The 12,013-nt window shown below is 46.9% G+C and overlaps 1 protein-coding gene across 5 annotated transcripts in view; it reads right to left on the bottom strand.

Moving 5' to 3' along the window:
• The window catches only part of ITIH6 (inter-alpha-trypsin inhibitor heavy chain family member 6), a 160,020-nt gene that overhangs the window by 64,218 nt on the left and 83,789 nt on the right, over positions 1-12,013 (bottom strand). For 3 of the 5 annotated variants that reach the window (XM_069209358.1, XM_069209356.1, XM_069209357.1), the window contains exon 3: positions 2,781-2,935. The exons of the other annotated variants lie outside the window; for them this stretch is intronic. In XM_069209358.1, the coding sequence (XP_069065459.1) occupies positions 2,781-2,935 (155 nt within the window). The remainder of the gene's footprint in view (positions 1-2,780; positions 2,936-12,013) is intronic. 5 annotated transcript variants of the gene reach the window in all.

Genomic DNA, 12,013 nt, shown 5'->3' with positions numbered 1-12,013 from the left:
TACACCGGTTCAGGGACCCCTCAGCCCTTCTCTGGCACGAAACTGGACAAAGGAAAGGGGAGTGACCACTCCCCTGACCTGCACCTCCCCTGGGAGGTGTCCAGAGCTCCTCCAGTGTGCTCCAGACCTCTGCCATCTTGGAAACAGAGGTGTTCAGGGCACACTGGACTGCTCTGAGTGGCCAGTGCCAGCAGGTGACGTCAGAGGCTCCTTCTGATAGGCTCTTACCTCTCTTGGTAGTCAATCCTCCTTCCTTGGTAGCCAAACCTCCTTTTCTGGCTATTAAGGATCTCTGCTTTGGGGAATTCTTTAGATAACAAATGCAAGAGCTCACCAGAGTTCCTCTGCATCTCCCTCTTCAACTTCTACCAAAGGATCGACCGCTGACTGCTCCAGGATGCCTGCAAAACCGCAACAAAGTAGCAAGACGACTACCAGCAACATTGTAGCGCCTAATCCTGCCGGCTTTCTTGACTGTTTCCAGGTGGTGCATGCTCTGGGGGTAGCCTACCTTCACCCTGCACCAGAAACTCCGAAGAAATCTCCTGTGGGTCGACGGAATCTTCCCCCTGCTAACGCAGGCACCAAAAGACTGCAACACTGGTCCTCTGGGTCCCATCTCATCCTGGCGAGCGTGGTCCCTGGAACACAGCAACTCTGTCCAAGTGACTCCCACACTCCAGTGACTCTTCAGTCCAAGTTTGGTGGAGGTAAGTCCTTGCCTCCCCACGCTAGACTGCAAAGCTGTGTAACGCGTGATTTGCAGCTGCTCTAGCTCCTGTGCACTCTTCCAGGATTTCCTTCATGCACAGCCAAGCCTGGGTCCCCAGCACTCCGTCCTGCAGTGCACAACCTTCTGAGTTGTCCTCCGGTGTCGTGGGACTCCCTTTTGTGACTTTGCGTGGACTCTGGTTCACTTTTCTTCTAAGTGCCTGTTGGGGTACTTCTGCGGGTGCAGCCTGCTTTTGTGTGGGCTCTCTGAGTTGCTGGGCGCCCCCTCTGTCTCCTCCTCCAAGTGGCGACATCCTGGTCCCTCCTGGGCCCCTGCAGCACCCAAAAACCTCTACCGTGACCCTTGCAGCTAGCAAGACTTGTTTGTGGTCTTTCTGTGTGGGAACACCTCTGCAAGCTTCATCGCGACTTGGGACATCTGTCTTTCAAAGGAGAAGTCCCTAGTCCTCTTCTTTCTTGCAGAACTCTAAGCTTCTTCCAACCGGTGGCAGCTTCCTTGCACCTTCAGCTGGGGTGTCCTGGGCTTCTGCCCCCCTCGACACTGTTGCGACTATTGGACTTGGTCCCCTTGTCTTACAGGTACTCAGGTCTGGAAATCCACTGTGGTTGCATTGCTGGTGTTTGTTCTTCCTGCCGAATCCCCCATCACGACTTCTATGCTCTCTGGGGGTAGTAGGTGCACTTTACTCCTACTTTTCAGGGTCTTGGGGTGGGGTATTTTTCTAACCCTTACTGTTTTCTTACAGTCCCAGCGACTCTCTACAAGCTCACATAGGCCTGGGGTCCATTCGTGGTTCGCATTTCACTTTTGGAGTATATGGTTTGTGTTGCCCCTATTCCTATGTGCTCCTATTGCAACCTATTGTAATTCTACACTGTTTGCATTACTTTTCTTGGTATTACTTACCTAATTTTGGTTGGTGTACATATAACTTGTGTATATATATTACCTTCTTACTGAGGGTACTCACTGAGATACTTTCAGCATATTGTCATAAAAATAAAGTACCTTTATTTTTAGTAACTCTGTGTATTGTGTTTTCTTATGATATTGTGCATATGATATAAGTGGTATAGTAGGAGCTTTACATGTCTCCTAGTTCAGCCTAAGCTGCTTTGCCATAGCTACCTTATATCAGTCTAAGCTGCTAGAGACACCTCTTCTACACTAATAAGGAATAACTGGACCTGGCACAAGGTGTAAGTACCTCTGGTACCCACTACAAGCCAGGCCAGCCTCCTACAAGGTGTTAACATGACGCACCCATTATGTTCAATGGGCCTCCCTGTGCTTTGCTGCACTAGTGTCAAAGGTTTTGACACTAGTGTAGCAAAGCGCCACAATAGAGTAAAAAATGTTGACGCTATTGTGCGCTTCATTTATGATGCACCAAATCCTTGTAAATATGCCCCAAAGTTCTGGGATAGGGGTCTGAAGATAGGGTAAAGATCGGGGAACCAAAGTCTGGGTCATGGCCCGGTAGGGGGGTCTGGCATGAAAGTCTGGGTGGTAGGGTTGCCGGGGTGGTGGTCTGTAGGGAAGAGTCAGGCAGTGGGTATCTGAAAGCGGAGTCTGGCAGAAAGGGCGTGGGAGAGGAAGTCTCAGGAGTGAGGCCTTGGCTCAGAACAAAGGTCTCAGAGCAAGGTGTGAGATGCTAGGATGGACGCTGGGATCTGAGATTAAGATTTAGGGTGTGGGAAGGTAGTTTTAAAGTGGTGGTTTGGGAGCAGTGGTCTTGGAGGGATGTCTGGTGTGACGATCGAGCGGTAGGTTGGACAGTATCGTTCTGTGTACAAGGACCTACAGTGGGTGATCAAAGCTGAGTCAGGGAGTGGAGTCTGCGGGAAGAGGTATTGGGGTTCAGTTTACAGTTCAGTGTATAAGCTGAGATTGGAAGTCTGGAAGGCTGTAAGATCAGCATGGTGTTGGGGTGTCAGTGGGGTGTGAGGTTCCAGTCTGGAATGACACTGGGGACCATGCACTAAGGCCCACCTGTCGAGATCTCCTCTGGAGAGTTACATCCCCACTACACAGGCATAGCACTCACAGGGTGAAGTTGGAGACGAAGGCTGTGTTGGGTAGGTCAAGGTCGAACATCGCCTCCTTGGCCTCGGGGTGAGGGTTGACCATGACGCTTCGCACCTTGGTGACGGCGTAGCGGGATACAATAGTCGTTTCCACACGGAAACTCTGGATGGTGAGCTGGGGATGATAAGAAAAGGCAAGACACTGTCAGCAGAAGCATCCTGAGTTGTGATGGAATTGATACAGTCCAGACTACTATGCAAAGGTAAGTAAGGTTGTGTTTCTTGCGATTAAAGGTACAAAAGAGCCCCAACCACAGCTACCAGGACAACTATCCAAGCATCATCTGATTGGAACAGAAGTTTGCAAAATGCCACAAAGAAGAGAATACCGAGAGCAGATGAGTTCCACCACCAGTGACCCTAAGAAAGATGCAACATGGGAGTGTTAATCCGCATCCCCAGTAACAAAGGGTGTACGTTGACGGCAGGCTATCACATCCGCAACACAACAATGCTCTACTCCATCGAAGACACCATTACTCATAGGCGGTGCAAGCTAATCCTCACACCACAAACCCTCCTCACTTGAAGGACAATCATCGGCAGTATGTGACTATGTGCACCTCTGCGCGGTCGAGCTTTGTAACTCCTAGAAGTCCTTCTAGAAGACACGACACAAAGAAAGATAATCCCAGAGGGCTGTGTAGACCACACCAACAACTCTAACAATATTCAAAACAGGTAACTTTTGATGACAGTCTAACAAAATAATTCATGGGAACCCAAGGAGATCAGTAGCTGGTCCTGGTACTTTATCAGTGAAATCTGTGGGTTGTTTCCTTTTAAGAAGTGGTACCTCTGATTTAGCTCCTGCAAGGGGTGTTTTACAGCCCCGCATGTATGTTCGGGCAGCAGCACACTCCAGTGATGGAGAGGAGCCTCCTCTTCAGCCTGGGACCAACACAGGGCCTCAATTTTCTCACCTGCTCCAAGGCGATTCTCTGTGGGCCTCAGAGGGGGGTGGTAGGGCTGGACCCTGCCACTCCTCTTAGAAGCAATAGTCTAACAATCCCTTCTCTGTCTCCAAGTAGTGCCAACCTGTGATTTACTCAGAGGTAGGAATGAAAACAATCTGTGACGGTGAACCTGTCCGTCCCCATCAGTCCTTGCCAGACCACCTGTCAGACCACCTGTCCCTTGTCCACTGACCTCTTTTCTCAAGGCCTAGGGCAGTCAGTGGTTACCTGACACAACACTGATAGACTCAAACCGGGTAGCCAAGTGACATCTTTTGTACACTCAATGGCAAGGGTACTGAGGGTGTTAAGTAGCCAAGGCTTGTTTCATGGCAGAGTGTTTGGATTATATTTACGAGCCCCTTGCACTGCCTTTCCTTCACTTTTTTTGGTGGCACAAACCTTGAAATCATATCTACGAGGCCACTCCAAGCCACTTTGTGGGCTCTGAATGGAATCATGCATATGGAGTGAGGCAAGGCCGCGCAAATCACTGCATTGCCTTACTCTTCACAAGGGAGGCGTTCCATGGGCACTGCGGGGGTGTTCCCACGCAACATCCATGGATTTTGATGAATGCCCAGATTTACAAGGCCTTGTAAACCTCCCCAGGGGAGACGTAACCAGGAGACATATCTTTATTTATCCTCGGTTTTTCCTCTTTGTATGTGTCCTGCGTTCTGAAGCACACATAGAAAGAGGGAAAAGCCTCCCAGGATTGTTTTTGTGCAAGAAGGTGCCCATTCCTGCACGAAAACAATCCTGCGTACAATGCAGACACCTCGCACCATAGTGCTAAGGTGACTGTATTGGCGCTAGGCTGCCGAAACGGTGCCAACGCAGGGAAAAGGAAAGGAATGCGTCGTAATAGATAATTACAGCACATTCCTGCCCTGTCCTTGTGAAGCAGGGCAGCAGAGGAAGGGGATTTGCTGCGATGCCCTGCCATAAAAATGGGCCTCGATGTTCAGTCTCAGCTCTCGCTATACAAACCTCACAAGGGCTCCATTTAACCGAGACTGCTGGCGCCCTTCCCCCTGGCACCACTTCACCCCGGGCCCAGGTGGGTCCTGCAAATATTCCCTGAAACTGGCACTGCACTTCCTGGAACCACATCCGAAGCCTCTCTGAAGGGCAGGAGTGTTCTCCTGCCACAACAGTGATATTTTATAATTTTTCTGTGCAAGGCCACACTCGTTACCATGGCAGAGTTGCCCAAAAAAGGAATGCACTAAAATGATGTTAAATTTATCAGCCAAACCCATGACTTTTAAGTGTCCCCAGCAATGGAGCGGGTGACAAAACTCCAGTGCTTAAATTGTAAAAAGAATGAGCGCCAAGCCCCTCGGGAGGCCGCTGAGCTACAGTCATCCGTTACCCCTGCCTACACTGCCAGTGGCAGAACCAACACAACTCCTAACCATCTCCTACAAGTGTGACAATTCAAACTATTCCAGGCCCCAAAGCTATAAGAATGCCTCGGGCAGCAGGTATTAGTTATTTTCCATATAAATTTAATAAGAAACAGAAGTTGGCCGTGTGAATCCCTAAATTAGGCAGACAGCACCGCCATGTGGCAGACTGTCATAAGTGCTGGTGCCGAGTGCTGGAAACCACAGGCTCAAATTAAGCACTGCAAAACTCCATCCGGAACACTGTCTTCTGCCGTCCTTTAAAGGAGGTCTGGATAGGAGAATAGACTAGGAGGGCGGAGGGATGTCTATCTGTTTTCAATGATGTGCTCTTACCCACCTCCTGTGGCGCAGGCATAATGTAGCGCAAAGGGTTACAAAGTGGCTCAATGCATGCATTGCACCACTTTGTAAATTTGGCGCAGCGATTTTGGCCTCGTTGGGCAACATTAGCATAAAAAAATTACACTAATGGGGTGCCAGGAGGCGCTAGGGGCTCTGAAATCTGCCCCATTGTTAAATGCTGTAAATCATTTTTAAAATGACCTTGGATCCTGGCCTTTGGGTGCCACAAAAAGGGATCTGTATGTCCTCTGCCTTTAACTAGATGTATCTTTAGTGAATGCTGTTTTATGTGCAGTTTTAACACCTGTGACAGCTTCCTTTTATTGTCCTGGTTTTGTCATTCATTGATTTGCTGTCAGATGGTAGTCAAGGGTTTTGCAATGCTTGCACTTTGTGGAAGGCAGAGGCTGGTTTTGTCTTACGTGGGCACCATCATTCCTTACTCCAAAGCGGGTATGCAATGAGAGGGGCTACATAAATATCCACACGGCCCCTTCTAGTCTTTCCCAGCCTGCACCAGGTGTTCACTCGCCTCCATGTTAGTGCATGGATGTCCAGAAGGGTTCTGATCATTTATCATTGAGAGAGTTTCTGCAGACCTTTTTCATGCTTTCAGACCTTATTTCCTGTAGTCCAGTGGTTCCCAACCTTATGACTTCTGTGGACCCCCCAATTTACAATTACTGGAACCCGGACACCCCCACTGCATCATTATTGGGACCCAGGGACCTCCACTGCATCATTACTGGAACCCGGAGACCCCCACTGCATCATTATTGGAAACCAGGGACCCCCACTGCATCATTATTGGAATCCGGGGACCCCCCCTGAGCCATTACTAGCAGCGGGGGACCCGGGCTAAACATTGTCAATGATTTGAATTGCAAAACAATACACATAAAATACAGAAAAAAGCATTCTTTACACACAGACACAAATGATAACACATTTTATTTAATTTTGAAACAAATATAAATAAAGAATAAAAAAAATAAAAAATGTTTAATAGGAAGGTTGCAGTTTTCTAAATTCTATTGAAGCCACGCATCGTCCATTCTATGTACTGTTTGATGCACCTGAGCGGCTCCCACAAATCCATCTGAGGAGACTAACTTATATCCTTCAATCTCAAATCCCTTGACATTTACAGGACGTTTTAAAATTTTCACTTGTACATTTAGTCACATTACTTATATACACTTTCTCAATCTGTTAATATTATTTAATTTTCTAAGCAGTCGCGGGCCCCCTGAGGAGGCTTCGGGGGCCCCCAGGAGTCCCGGGACCACAGGTCGGCAGCCACTGCTCTCGTCCGCCCATTCTCTGTGCTGGTGAAGTGCACTCATCACTCCTGGGGACCCATAGAGTAACCATCAGAATGGGAACCTGCTGTCACCTGAAGCCCTGGGAAACCATAGTAAAGGCAAATGTCGCCCACAATAAATGGGAGAAACATCACATACAATTAAAACAATATAGAAACTTGAATGATAAACATAGGAAACCTCTTCTTCAAGTCCAGATGAGAGATTCTTGCAACGCCAGTTCTGTCCCTTTAGGGAACTCAACAGGTTCCTGCAGCAGGTAATGAAGATGGTTGCACTGAGCGGAGAGATCCGCCTGGGACATAGAGAGTGAACCTCTTGGTAAAGAAGTCTGGAGGTCCTTGGTCAATGGCTCCACGAAGACACACCATGGCTTCGACGTGACCCTTCTCTTCATACGAAGCCAGTGCTGGTTCACTATGGGTGAATTATGGGAGTATTTAGGCGTGCAAGTGATGAGCCGAGAGGCAGCATTCGGCTCAAGCTCAAGTTGATGCACAAGGTTGTCAGAGGTGGTAGCTCAATCAATCATTTACAAAGCGCGTCAAATCATCCGTGAGGGTCTCAAGGCGCTGGAGAAGGTGGCTGCTGAGTGGTGTCTTCAATTGAACATCGAGGTCTTGAGTTCTTTCCTGAATTCCTGAATTGCAGGAGAGATGGGCCGGCCTAAGGTGCAGGGAAGGTTGTGCCATGTCCTGGCTGCCAGGTGTGAGAAATAGCGTCCTCCACTGTTGGTTCGGCAGTTCCGGGCTCAATATGGAGCATTACCATGGTCCAGCCTAGACTGGACTAAGGCTTTGACTTCTGTCACGTGCAGGTCAGAGTCAATGGAGGTAGAAATGACCTCAGCATTCTAAGGCCCAGATTTCAGAGCACCTAGCACCTCCGAGCGCCACATTAGCGTCATTTTATTTTTACGCTAATGTGGCTCAACGAAGCTAAAATCGCAGCGCCATATTTACAAAGTGGCGCAATGCATGCATTGTGCCACTTTGTAACCCTTGCGCCACATTATTCCTGTGCCAGGCATGATGTATGCAAGGGGTGCGTTCCCGTTAGGAGGCCCGCAAAAATGTCATTTTTAAAGCCTGCACAGAGCAGGCGTTGAAAAGAGGCACCATTGTTTCTAATGGGCCTCTATGTACTTTTCAGGATTAGAGACAACATTTTTGGAGCTAATCCTGAAAAGTACAACAATAGCATCAAGAATGCTGGTGCTCTTGTCCCTAAGCTGCTCCATGGTGCGTGGTATATTAAATATGGTGTCCACATGGTGGAGGTAGAGGGGCGCAAAGGGTCGCAAGAACAGTAGCGCCACATGTAATATAGCGCTAGTTTTCTTAAATCTGGCCCTAAGTATCCAGAGCCAGTTTTGGACACTTCAGTACCTGGCTCTTTGGAGACAGAGAGGCGTCGATGGGAGGGCCCGGACTGCAAACTGATGATGCCAAAAAGGGACGAAGGCTATCCTATCAGGCCAGGTCAAAGAATCCGCTGGCAGTGCTCAAGGGTGGAAGAACTTGCTTCTCGGTTTTAGGAGGTTTAAGTCTCATAACACTGGGGGCCGCCCCCCGGCGAGTGATGGAGAGACAACTGTTTGTTTCCAATCTTCCAAAAACAAGGCTTAACCCAGTTTATGATAGTCCTGAGATGTCCACATCTGAATGCTAGTGTAGGGTGGTCGGTGGTGTCAAGCACTCCCAAGAGACTGCGCAATATCACTGCCCAACACCGGGCGTCCACAAAACTATGCAAGCCAGAATGAACACACGTAGTTCATGCTTCTGCAATGACAAAGGCCTCCTTGGCAACTGTCTAGGTTGTAATTGCTCTCAACATGGTTTTGAAATTGAGAAAACACAGGTTGTTCCAGGATTTTCCCCAGAAACAGGAGTAGAGAGATAGTGTGTAGGTATTCAAATCCTCAGGCAGGCTGTGTGAACACTGAAGGACACTGCAGCTCATTTATAACCCTACGATGTTCTTGTGGTATATTCAACACCCAGCCAATCAGGTTAGAAAAACAAGCCTTCTAGCACCTTACATCTTCTCCCTATAGGATTTATGAAAATAAGAGTAGCTGGTTTTTAAATTGGGGTCATGCAATTAACACCACCTATGCTCAAGATGTCAGGTTTGTTGGTTCAGCTCACCACTGGTGAGGGAAAACCTTGGGTTTTGCTGTTTAGGTTTAAGCTTCCTCTTTTGCAGAGGGATCATAGGGTCCAGTGTTTCTGCCAGGGAGTTACTGAAGCAGTTTAGAATATCAAAAGGGTTTGTATTCAAAAGTAATTTATAGCAGATGTTAAAGTCAAGGAAGTCTGAGAAGCCATTGATTCAAGTGGAGAACCTTTCCAGTCTCTTCTATGATGGATTTCAGTTTGATGATTTGACTTGAGAGGCTCAGGAAGGGGAATATCAAACAGGCTGTTCCAGGCTAGAGAAGTAAAGGTGTCGCCGTCTTTTGTATCAACGATGGAAAAGGCCGGGTTTAGTAGTCGCCTGCTTAATGCAGAGGATAACTTCCTTCTTTCTGAGACTACAGTGTTCAATCTCCTCTATTAGTGAAGGCATGTGTGCAATGGAGAAGCTAGTGGGTGACATATGTTAGGATGAAGTAAAAATAGGATTTATTATCTTTACACGAGAAAGCAAGCAGTTAAACGTGGAGTCAATGATGTGTGAGCTCACAATGGTGGTCCTATATAGCCTTATAGCCCGCCGTAGCTGGCTATACGGCCATTAAAGGCCCGCTCTAGTGTTACAGGCCCAAGCCGAAGATGAGAGTCGTTAACAAGGGAGCGGGCCTTTAATTGCTGGTATAACCCAGCTACGGTGGGCTGTAAGGTACTAGATCATTCTGCACCTAGAGTGCAGAATGTTCTAATTTGTCAAATAAAGGCCTCACGGAGCCCGAGAGGGTTGAAATCCCCTTGGGTTCCATGAGGCTTTTGTTCACAGCAACAGCAAACATTAGACTGTTGAGGCTCCGGGCTTCTACCAGCCATTAGTAGCCCAGAGCACTCAATCTTCTTTATTGGAGCGATCAATATTCCAGTGCTCTAATCCATTGTCCTCAATGGATCGCTCAACATTCCACGTTCTAATCCATTGTCTTCAACTGAGCGCTCAACATTCCAGTGCTCTAATCCAATATCTTCAAAGGAGCGCTCAACGTTTCAATGTTCTAATCCATTGTCTTCAATTGAGCGCTCAACATTCCAGTGTACTAATTATTTAATCTTCAATTGAGCGCTCAACGTTTCAATGTTCTAATCCATTGACTTCAACGGAGCGCTCAATGTTTCAATGGTCTAATCCATTGTCTTCCATGGAGAGCTCAACATTCCAATATTCAAATATTGAATATCGACACCAACAACATTGAGACACCAGCATTTCAAGGACAGAATATCGAGGGGCAAAATATCAAAGGTAAGTGCACGTATGGAAGTATTGATTTATTCTTCCTAACTCCACTTCTATGTACCTTGAAGGCATGTGTACCATGTAGGTACATATATATGTACATTTGAGTGTAGAAAATCTAGACTTACCTGTCAATATTTTTTTTTCTGTTTTGTTCTTGCTATTCTGTCTCACTGATTTTGTGGGTTAGATATTCAGGGTACACAATTACTGTGGCTTCCCAGCTATCTTTGTGTACCTTAGCCATAGCAGTAAAATTTAAATCTTTGGGGGGCCCAATTCATCAGTTAAAATATTGCTGTTGTCAGTACGCCTGGCTTCTGTCATACTAAAAAGTTCAACTTTCATTTGCTCTAGAGATCTCTTTTGGGTAAATTTGAAAATTGTCTGTAGTTATGAAAACACCTTTTGCTTTGAGTTACAAGTCATTTTACGTTGGTACAGAGGGAAGGCTCCCAGGTGTGGAATAAAGCTATATTAGCATGCAGGGACTAAGATTTTGTATATCTTGCTGCTGGTAACCAAAGCAAGTGTTTGGGAGAGGAAGTAAGATACTAAAGGATTGCGCACAGAGTCCGGGTTCGTACCATGGGACTCCATCTGAGTGGCACACTGACAGCAGTCCATTCTAGCGTGCTTGAAGGTGCAGAAGGGCTTGCCTTTGGTGCACTGGCAGGCAGTTATATAGGAGCCTAATTTTTATGGGATTCATTTGCTCATCACAAAAGAGCTAGACCTCAAGGCCACAAAAACTTGAAGAAAAAGGAAGATACAAGCAAAAACAGAAAGTAATGAAGGTGTAGGATTTTTAACTCCTACAGGGTCACCCTGGGGTTTTTGCTTCTTGCTAAACACTATATTTTTGCTGGCTGAAGAGCTCTGTGCACTTTACCCCTGATAAACAGTGCCTGAGCCCCTCCCCCCCCTTTTAACATGTTGAAATTGGCATACCCGCCTAGTGGCATATTTAACCTACCTACAAGTCCCTGGTATATGGTACAAAGTGTGCCCATGGCATGTAAGTTAAATGCCACTGGCGTCCTGCAGCACCCATTGTGCCACTCCCTATATTGCCACTGCAAACATGACTGCAGGCCGACCATATCTAGTGTGGCTGTTGCAGATTTAAACTGCAAAACTGCAACTCTGACCTGTGAAAATAACCTCTCATGACAGGTCAGAAGCTTCCTCTTAAATATGTATATGTAGATCTACTTGCCTATACGGCAGGGTGCATGGTATTTGAAAGTAGGAATGTTTTGTGAACAAATCCTTACAGTAAAAAAGCCCCCCAAAAATATTTTTACTGTAGCAAGCATGGCTGTTCAATAGGATAACAGTGGGTTACATGATTACAATTGTTAGGAAATAACTAGACAAATAGTAGAACAACTACTTTAAATGATATTAAAAATCCACTTGAGTGGTGAAGTTGGGTTTTTGATAAATATTAAGGAAAGTGTACTTTTTGAAAGCTACCTTTTCCCTGCATCAAGACTCTAGGGGCCCATTTGCATTTGCTCTCCTACTTCTGCCGGTCAGTAATTAGCATACGAATAGGTGTGAAATGCCTCCCAGGGACAAACTATAGACTGACCTGAATGGGTCTAGATGGCCCCTCTCAACCTGACAGAATATGCAGGATGTGAGCATCCTTTTTTAGATTACAGTCTCTTACTTGAATGCCCAATACTGCTAGACAGGCCTGCTGGGGTTTACATTTAAC

Source organism: Pleurodeles waltl, chromosome 10, assembly GCF_031143425.1.
Source record: "Pleurodeles waltl isolate 20211129_DDA chromosome 10, aPleWal1.hap1.20221129, whole genome shotgun sequence".
NCBI lineage: Eukaryota > Metazoa > Chordata > Amphibia > Caudata > Salamandridae > Pleurodeles > Pleurodeles waltl.
This window is presented reverse-complemented; position numbering and strand designations above follow the sequence as displayed.